General features: G+C 42.0%; 3 protein-coding genes and 1 pseudogene across 3 annotated transcripts; 2 read left to right on the forward strand and 2 right to left on the reverse strand.

Annotated features, from left to right (window-relative positions):
* Positions 1-3,450: 3,450 nt before the first annotated feature.
* LOC108287082 lies at positions 3,451-4,075 on the reverse strand (annotated as a pseudogene).
* A 45-nt stretch (positions 4,076-4,120) lies between these two features.
* On the forward strand, positions 4,121-4,504 carry LOC108287040 (histone H2B type 1-A-like). Its single transcript, XM_017505210.2, has one exon. The coding sequence runs from the start codon at positions 4,121-4,123 to the stop codon at positions 4,502-4,504; it is 384 nt and encodes a 127-aa protein (XP_017360699.1).
* A 4,069-nt stretch (positions 4,505-8,573) lies between these two features.
* Positions 8,574-9,086, reverse strand: LOC108287039 (histone H2B type 1-A). Its single transcript, XM_017505209.2, has one exon. The coding sequence runs from the start codon at positions 9,015-9,017 to the stop codon at positions 8,634-8,636; it is 384 nt and encodes a 127-aa protein (XP_017360698.1). The 5' UTR covers positions 9,018-9,086; the 3' UTR covers positions 8,574-8,633.
* A 329-nt stretch (positions 9,087-9,415) lies between these two features.
* Positions 9,416-9,846, forward strand: LOC108287038 (histone H2A type 1-A). Its single transcript, XM_017505208.2, has one exon. It carries the CDS (start codon positions 9,448-9,450, stop codon positions 9,841-9,843), a length of 396 nt encoding a protein of 131 aa, XP_017360697.1. The 5' UTR covers positions 9,416-9,447; the 3' UTR covers positions 9,844-9,846.
* Positions 9,847-10,267: the final 421 nt, after the last annotated feature.

Raw genomic sequence — 10,267 nt, forward strand, 5'->3', positions numbered from 1 at the left:
TGCAAATTAAAAACAGCTAACACCAAAAATGTTCTGTTTCACTTATTAAAACCCGTTCTCATATAATACAGTTTTCATGAACTGAGGATGACAGATTAATGCCATCATTTTGAATCAGCTGCAAGTACTATACTGAACATAAATGAGTTACTGAAATGATATGTTTTGAAACTTATAGCTCCTTCTCTGAAAGGGTGGATGGCTCTGAGGAGAACTGTTGATTTCCAATATAATTATTTTTCAGTTAATTATGGCATTACCCTGCAGACGTTACTTACACCTGATTTTACTTTCTTTCTACTAGTGTAGGAGAATCTTTTTACTATCCTGTCCCCCCCCCCCCTTTACTTTTGAGATGGAGTCTCACTCTGTCACCAGGCTAGAGTGCAGTGGCACAATCTCAGCTCAGTGAAACCTCTGCTTCAAGTGATTCTCCTGCCTCAGCCTCTTGAGTAGCTGGGACTATAGGAAAATACCACCACGCGCGGCTAATTTTTGTATTTTTAGTAGAGACAGTGTTTCACCATGCTGGCCAGGATGGTCTCCATCTACTGACCTCATGATCTGCCCTCCTCGGCTCCCCCAATTGCTGGGATTACAGGTGCGAGACACCACGCCCAGCCTTTAATACACTTTTTAAAGATTTGTCTAATCATCAAGAACTTTTTCAAGATTTGTCTAATCATCAAGAACATTATTAAATAACAGTGATTTTAAAAGTTCTCTAACAATAACTACTAGTGTTCCACTAAGAAACAAAGATTATCCATCAAAACATATTAACAAATGCCTTTTAAGCATCTACTCCATTAAGATTTATTTTTCCTTTAGTCAATAGGTTTGCATTTTGCTCCACTCATAGATGGATCCTGGTTTATCATTTTTGACTTTTTAATTGGCTACCAGTGTTGGTTGTTCATATTTAATGGAAGATGTGTGTATAATTACCTATAACTGAGAATGTGCTGAACTTAGTAGTATAAGTGGGTGCTGAATAATGAGAACAGGGACACAGGGAGGGGAACATCACACACCAGAGCCTGCCGAGGGGTGGAGAGGTAGGGGAGGGATAGCAGGGGATGGGGGGATTGGGAAAGGATAATATTAGGAGAAACATCTAATGTAGATGACAGGGGATGGATGCAGCAAACCACCATGGCACGTGTATACCTATGTAACAAACACGCACGTTCTGCACATGTACCCCAGAACTTAAATATAATAAATACATAAAATTTATAAAGAACATATTTTCTTAAATATTAAAAAAAGATTTCTGTAATAATTTGAAACCATTTCATTAGCTATAGATTTATCTTTTTCTTAAATGTCTAAAAAGAAGCTGATATTTGAAGATGTTAGCTCACTGGTGACCTCATTTTTTTTCCCCATTTATCTTAGTACTCACTGTTTTCTAGGTTTAATTTAAGCACTTTCTATTTTTACAGAAACGCTTACACTTTTTCAATATTTTCAAATATGTTAACGTAGGTTTTTTTAAACTATGTCCTTGAAACCTTAAAACAATCCGTATATATTTCTATCTAAATTAATTTCCCAGGAAGTTTAATAATTGTTTTCAACAAATGGCTCTTCTATCTATTTAATTATATAGGTTTAGTTAATAATTTTCTGGACACAAGCATTATGAAGAAAATAATTTTTGGCTGGGGGAAGAGGCTCACACTTGTAATCCCAGCACTTTGCGAGCCCCAGGCGGGCAAATCACCTGAGATCAGGAGTTCGAGATCAGCCTGACCAACATGGTGAAACCCCATCTCTACTAAAAATACAAAATTAGCTGGGTGTGGTGGCAGGCACCTGTAATCTCAGCTACTTGGGAGGCTGAGGCAGGAGAATCGCTTGAACCTGAGAGGTGGAGATTGCAGTGAGCCGAGAAGGCGCCATTGCACAAAAATGAAACTCTGTCTTAAAATTTTTTTTTTTTAACTTTGTGGATTTTAAAGGGATTTTTGTAGCTATAAATGTGCAGATTTTGGGTTTGCTTTGTGTTCGGAGAATTTTGGCAAGTTCATTTTTGTACTGTAATTTTGTATTTGGCTGCTTTACTGTTTTTCATTGTACTGTGGGTATGTACTAACAGGCAGTATACTAAAGGAGCAACAAGATATTTTAACTCATATTCAATGGTTAGAATTCAGTGCCTACTACTTCTGAATAATTGATGAAAGAAAGGTGCCTTGTCACAGTACTCTGTATTTCACCATCAAAATGATATGAGGCCAGGTGCGGTGATTCACACCTATTATCCCAGCGCTTTGGGACCCCGAGGCAGGCAGATCACCTGAGATCAGGAGTTCAAAACCAGCTTGGCCAACATGGCAAAAACCCGTCTCTACTGAAAATACAAAAATTAGCCTGGTGTGGTGGTGGGCACCTGTAATCCCAGCTACTAGGGAGGCTGAGGCAGGAGAATTACTTGATCCAAGGAGACAGAAGTTGCAGCGAGCCGAGATTGTGCCACTGCACTCCAGCCTGGGTGACAGGGCAAGACTCTGACACACACACACACACACACACACACACACACGGTATTAGGCTTTGGTTTGAGATATAACCCACATACTAAAAAATTAATATTTATATCTTTATACTCACAAACTTAAGTATTTACATAATAATGTGTCCTTTATATTTCAAACCAAAGCCTACTTATAGGTTTGTATCTTAGTGTGTGAGTTATAAACCTTATAAACTTTAATATAGCGTATTAAACACTTTAACATAAATAAGGTATCAAGTATCTGTATGTACCTTTTATCATGGCTACGGTCTTCTAGACATACAACCATCCTAGAATTCCTGGAAGGAAATTCTTTGGTAGAAGAAAACATATAGCCTAGGAATATGTTTAGATATGCCCATGCCTTGACTGATGTTATTACAGGCATTCTCTCCCAGCAAGAGTCGTGCTGAAAGCAGCAAGTTTACAAATCTTCCTTTGCTTCTTTTACTCTAATTTGACACCCTAACTAAAATACAACCCCCGAAATAAGATTTTCCATCTTCACATTATTTTTCTCAGGAATTACATAGGTTGTCACAATAATGTCCTAATTTGTTCATTTTCCCAAGAAAGCTGGCATTTCCCCTTCCAGGAGCCTGCTAAGATGATTGCCCTGCCTGCCTGAAGTAGGTGCTGAAACAATTCCACCCAAAAACATCAAGTTCCACATTCAATACTACTGAGCCTTAAAGGAAACTACTTCGGATACTCCAATAACCAGAATTGCTGAGTCCTGTTTAGGACAGCTGAAGTTAATTAAGTTTATTATTGGAGAAACAGCATTTTGTAATCCTTTTGTAAGCTAGCTCTTTCTCAGAAATTGAGTGGCTCTGAAAAGAGCCTTTGATTTCAGCTTTGGGCTTTTTTTTTTCTTCTAGACATGAGACATTCAAACCACTCGCTGGCCTTTACAACTTGCGTAGTTACTCACACTGGTCTTTGTGGTAGTGGCTCCCAACCTTCTGGGACAGCAGCACAGCCTGGATGTTGAGCAAAACGCCACCCTAAGCCGTCGTCACTCGGCCCAGACGCTTGTTGAGCTCCTAGTCGTTGCGGATGACCAGCTGAGGATGGCGAGGGAGGATGCGGGTCTTCTTGTGGAGGACTGCGTTGCCTACCAACTCTAGGATGTCGGCTACCAGGTACTCCAGCACCGCTGCTGGGTACATCTGCGCGCCGGCCCCGACCCACTCGGCATGGTTGCCCTTGCTGAGCAGCCGGTGGACCCCGCCCACGGGGAACTGTAGGCCCTCTCTGAACGGGATTTAGCTCCAGCGCGTGCCTTTCCCTCCAGCTCCCCTCGTCTAAGACATAGCTCAAAAATAAAACTTAAAACGGAAAAAGCCGTTAAAACGGGTCCTCAACGTATTTCTAGTCTGATGGCAGATTGTGGCTTATTATCTGATTGATTGGCTGATAGCCCTGTATCCAATCAGAGAACCTTACTGCTATGGCCTCATTTAAGTACATTCTCTATTATCCAATCAGATGTTGGATGCAAATGACGTAGGTTGAGGGCCATGCCTATAAATACCACACTTCGCTCATGTCAAACGTCAGTTACTGATCTCCCAGAGAACTTGTAAAATAAACATGCCAGAGCTTACTTCAAAGGGCACTACCATTTCCAAAAAGGGCTTCAAGAAGGCCGTGGCTAAAACTCAAAATGAGGAAGGCAAAAAGCGCAAGAAAAGCCGCAGAGACAACTATTCTATTTACATCTACAAGGTACTGAAGCAGGTTCACCCCGACACTGGAATCTCTTCCAAGGCTATGAGTATTATGAATTCTTTTGTTAGTGACAATTTTGAGCGCATTGCCAATGAGGCTTCCCGCCTGGCGCATTATGACAAGCGCTCAACCATCACCTCCAGGGAGATCCAGACGGCCGTGCGCCTGCTGCTGCCTGGGGAACTAGCCAAATACGCGGTGTCAGAGGGCACAAAGGCAGTCACCAAGTACACCAGCTCCAAGTAAAACATGATCTAACCAGCAGATGAGCTCCATAAACCAAAGGCTCTTTTAAGAGCCACTGATAAGTTTCTAATAGGGCTGTAGGCTGTTTTATGAGTATACCTCATTGCCAGACTGATAGATTAGGCAACACCGTAATCTTTAATTCTAAACTTAGCATTAACTATCTGCAGCAGTTTTGGTGAAAGCTAGTCTCACAGCTGAAGCAATTCAAAGGGGGCTCCCATAACCCTGGGTTCATGGGGATACTCTTCCTGTAGACACTGCTATGGGGAAATAAGGCCTTTTTGTCTACAACATTTTCTGTTTCAAACCCTGTATGATGACAACAAAAGAGGCCTGGAGCTCCCCACTTAGGAAAGTCTGGCATTGAGCATTAGGCTGTTTGCTTTCTCTTGACTTTGGCCATAATGTGTGCATAACGTCCACCAAGTCCGGGCGGATCTGTTTCAGCACCTTGTAGATGTAAACGGAATAGTTCTCTTTGCAGCATCTCATGCTTTTCAGGCTCCTTCTTTTCTCACATATTCTAAAAAAGTGATCAAGCTAACTGCCCTTGAACTGCCAGGATTTGAGGTCCAAAGCCCAAGGCTTGCATCTCTTGTGAACTCCAGAAAAGTCAACTGTTTATTCAATGTAACAGTTCTTATCTTGCTTAGCCATTTAAGAATTCTCTCCCCAGGGATTTCCAGTCAATCCCAACAGAAATGTTCCTGAACTGTGTTCCATATATCCATGAGTACCACCCTATTCACATGGTTGTCCAAGCCTGAAATGTATTTTTTCGCCGATAGTCTAACCTCCATCCACTTCAATCTCTCAAGATATGGTAATTTTACTTCCTACATGTTTCTGTTGTCTGATTATTCACCGTCTCCACTGCTACCATTTGTGTCTGCATACTCATGATGTCTCACCTGGATTACAGTTTCTAATCAGTATCGCTGCTCTTAATCTTGCCTCCCTAAAATTCACTCTCCACCCAACTATTTTCATTTTTTAAGTTGACAAAAATTATGTACTGTGTACAACATGTTTTGAAATATGTATACATTCTGGAATGGTTAAATCAGTCTAATTAACATATGCATTACCCCACATACTTGTTATGAAAACACTTAAAATCTACTCTTTATAATTTTCAAGGATACAATATATTGTTACCAACTATAATCACCATGTTGCACAATAGAGCTCTTGAACTTACTACCCCTAAGTGAAATTTCATAACCTTTGACCAATATCGTCCCACTACTCCCCAACTGCAGCCCCTGGTAACCACCACTCTGCACTCTAATTCTAAAGAGTTCAACTTTTTAAAATTCCACTTATGAGATCATACAGTATTTGTCTTTCTGTGCCTCACTCATTTCACTTAACCTCCAGGTTCATTCATGTACCTGCAAATGGCAGGATTCTTTTTCTTTTGTAAGACTGAATAGTCTTCTATTATACATATATGCCACATTTTCTTTATCCATTCGTCTGCTGATGGACATTTAGATTCTATATCTTGTCTATTGAGAATAATTCTGCAATGAATATGAGAGTAGATATATCTCTTTGAGAAACTGATTTTATTTTCTTTCAATATATACCTAGTAGGACTGCTGGATTATATGGTAATTCTATTTTTAATTTTTTGAGGAAATTCTGTACTGTTTTCCCTAATGTATGCACTAAAATTTACCGTTTCAGATCTTATTTGAAGTACAAATATTACTATATCACACATTTTAAAAAATATTTTGAAAACTCTTTCAATCTGGTATTTTATTAATAGTACTAAATTTATATTTTATTGAATGCATTTAGAAATTTATATTAATGGGCTGGGCGTGGTGGCTCATGCCTACAATCCAAGCACTTCGGAGGCCAAGGTGGGTGGATCACCTGAGGTCTGGAGTTCAAGACCAGCCTGACCAACATGGTGAGACCCCGTCTTTAAAAAAAAAAAAAAAAAAAAAGAAATTTATATTAACATGTGTATAGGATTAGCTAGACTTGCAAAGAAATCCATAGTGCAGTGAAAGTTTTGAATTTTGGAGCTTTTTGGATTACGGATGCTCAACCTGTATTGCAAATATGTAAAATCCAAGAAAATATACCAGGAAACCAATAGGAAAATAAGTCAATTCAGTGAGGTAGTAGGATATTTTAAAAATAATGCACAGAAAGCAGCCTTACATATATAACAAAAAATATTTTAAAAATGAATAGTTACCACCTCATTTACAGTAACAAAAACAAAATACCCAGAACCATATTTAACTCTTTAAAATGCCAAATATAAAAGTGGGTGATCAGTTCACACCCATCCCGTGGTCTTCTTTAGGTGAATGACTCAGGCAGCACCTGAACTAGGCTCAGTTCTAGAAAATGAACCTGAAAGGAATGTGATCCTCTGGGAAGACCCCCAAGACCCAGTAGAATAGACTGACTTTTCCTGCTTTTACTTTATCCTATGCTGTCTGGGTGAACACTTGGAATTGTTTGACCAGCATGATGTCAAAGTCAGAGTATAGAGAACAGAAGTAAGACTGCAGGGCAGTGGAGCCAAGGCTGTGATCATCCTATTAGTGGAACTTCTCTGCCTTTAAGTGTTCTGTTTGGTGTCATTGCTTATTATCTCAACAAGTCTAGCTAGCGTTTCCTGTTATTTGCAGCCAAAAATACATTTGATATAAAAGCTGCATGAGGTTTGGTTCTGAAAAGAGTTTTTATTTGCTTGTATTCCTACTTATCGATTGCCCAGATAATCCTAAAAGTTCTTGGATAATCAGGGTAACCTATTGACAGTGGTCACAAAGTTGACAAGTTTATTTGACAGCTGTGTGACACCTGCTGTTTTCCAGGGTGCTAGAAAAGCAGGAATCCCCGATTACAGATGATCCCATCGCCAATACAAGGTGGGCAAAGATGCCCCTTCCCCGCCCACTTGTCACCTCCTTGGAAGATTTCCCAGCTAAAGCATGCAGGGGTTGTGTAGGGGCTGTCTTACTGTGCACACAAGTGTGGAAGCACTTGTTTTAATAGGTCTTGCTGTACATTGATATATCCTATTAAACGGTACTGTTTAAAGCATATACGCATCCAATATTTCATTGCAAGATAAAAGTTAAACGAACATGAGTTAAACAAATTGAGAATCCCAGCTAACCACAGGTTTCCAGGTAATATTTGATCCGTTTTCAAGGCAGCTCATATTAGTTTGATGCTTGTCAGCTTACAAATGTAGTCCAAAATCCAGTAACACAATGAAACCATTATAAACTGAAGAAAATTACAGAACATTTTAAGTTCGTTTCAATCCTGCTAACCAGACTGGTGGGTTCGCCAGAGTTCCTCAAATCACTTCCGTATCTTGACTTACCTACGACACAAAAACGAACTCCCTCCCAACTATTCCTTTTGTAGGGTCTTAAAATTTGGAATCACTGTGCAAGTTGTCTGCATCCCTGCGCTTTGCACCTTTACATACGTACTGCTAACCTTAAACTTCCCAGTGTCAAGTTAGCAAGTGGCTTAGACAAAACTACCGGTCTTAACTAGTCGACCTACCCGCCCCACCCACTTTTTGAGACCCACTGTCACTCGGGCTGGAATACAGTAGAGCAATCTTTGCTCACTGTAACCTCTCCCTCCCAGGTTCAAGCAATTCTTTTGCCTCAAACCTCCCGAGTACTGGGATTACAGGCGCTCACCCTGACGCCCAGCTAATTTTTCGTACTTTCAGTAGAGATGGGGTTTTACCATGTCGGCCCAGGCTGGTCTCGAACTCCTTACCTCATGATCCGCCTGCCTGGGATTAGAGGCCTAAGCCACCACGCCTGGACCACCTTTTGAGACGGAGTCTCACTGTCGCACCGGATGGAATAGCAATGTCGATCTCGACTCAACGCCCCCCTCGTACGCTTAAATGATTCTGCCTCAGCCTCCAGAGTAGCGGAGATTATAGGCCCCCGCCCCCACGCCCAGCTAATCAGCCTCAGATCCACCAGCCACACAGCCCTCCCAAAATGAGTGCTGGGATTATAAGCATGAGCCACTGCCCAGCTATGAAGTGCACAGCTCTTTCAGTGTATTTAAGTGGCTCTGAAAAGAGCCTTTGGGTTCCGTTTACTAGGCAGACTTATTTGGAGCTGGTGTACTTAGTGACAGCCTTAGTGCCCTCAGACACGGCATGCTTAGCCAGCTCTCCCGGCAGCAGCAGACGCACTGCTGTCTGAATCTCTCTGGAAGTAATGGTGGAGCGCTTGTTGTAGTGAGCTAAGCGTGATGCCTCGCTCGCTATACGCTCAAATATGTCAGTGACGAAGGAATTCATAATGCTCATGGCTTTGGAAGATATGCCAGTGTCCGGATGGACCTGCTTCAGCACCTTGTAGATGTAAATAGAATAGCTCTCCTTGCGGGTCCTCTTCCGCTTCTTGCCCTCCTTCTTCTGTGTTTTCACAACCGCCTTCTTGAAGCCTTTCTTAGAAATGGTGGCTCCTTTAGAAGACAACTCCGGCATGGCTGACCGCACACTTCTAGAGTGTTAACGGCTCTTCAGTGTTAAGCAGCTCTTTTAGAGAGTGTTACAGCTCTTTTAGGGTGTTACAGCTCTTTCAGAGTGTTAAGCAGCTCTTTTAGAGTGTTACAAGCTCTTTTCTCCTCAGCACCTTAGCTCCGAAGCACGCCCAGTAAACGGATAACTCCAGAGACGCAAAACTGCTGTATTTATAGGCACGGTCCTCAAATGGCCTGTTGGGTATCCAAAATCTGATTGGACAATGGGAAGTGGCGTGAATGCAAATAAGGCGTTTCTAGTAAGACTCTCTGATTGGGTAGAACGATCATCAACCAATCAGAGAGCACATGCCAACCTCAGTTAGACTATAAATAGGCCCCGTAGCGACCCTGAGAGGGTCATTTTTCCGTTGCTGCAATTTTGCTTTGAAGAAATGTCTGGACGCGGGAAGCAGGGAGGAAAAGTGCGGGCCAAGGCTAAGTCCCGCTCTTCTAGGGCGGGCTTACAGTTTCCTGTGGGTCGAATCCACCGCCTGCTTCGCAAAGGCCACTATGCAGAGCGGATAGGGGCGGGCGCGCCAGTATACTTGGCTGCAGTGTTGGAGTATCTAACCGCAGAGATCCTTGAACTGGCTGGCAATGCGTCTCGCGATAATAAAAAAACTCGCATTATTCCCCGACACCTGCAGCTAGCTATCCGCAATGATGAGGAACTCAATAAGCTGTTGGGTGGCGTGACGATTGCACAGGGCGGAGTCCTGCCCAACATTCAAGCTGTATTGCTGCCCAAGAAGACTGAGAGTCACCACCATAAATCTCAAAACAAGTAATTTCTCCGGATTACATCTGTGACCTCAGGGAAAAAAAAGGCTCTTTTCAGAGCCACATACTATCTCAAAAAAGGCTGTGCATTACTAAACGTGTTACTGCTGTCGTTAAGCAGTCATCTTAGCAAGCGCCTGTCAGAAGCAATACCTTCAAAGTGCACTTCCGCATTGTATGAGGGAATTTCCATGGAGCACTGGGTCAACCATTAGTTTGACGTTTTAAAGGTACTTAAGCTTTAGAATTACACAGAACTAGGTGTGGTGACTCACACTTGCCAGAACTTCCACTTGAGATCGAAATGGGAGGGTCGCTTAAATCTAGTTTAACATAGTTGGGACTCTGTCCCCACAGAAATTAGCCGGGCCTGGTGGCGCAGGCCTGTAGTCCCAGCTGCTTGCGCAGTTGCGGTGGGAGAGTTGCTTGATG

The sequence above is a fragment of the Cebus imitator genome, unplaced genomic scaffold (assembly GCF_001604975.1).
Source record: "Cebus imitator isolate Cc_AM_T3 unplaced genomic scaffold, Cebus_imitator-1.0 Scaffold335, whole genome shotgun sequence".
NCBI lineage: Eukaryota > Metazoa > Chordata > Mammalia > Primates > Cebidae > Cebus > Cebus imitator.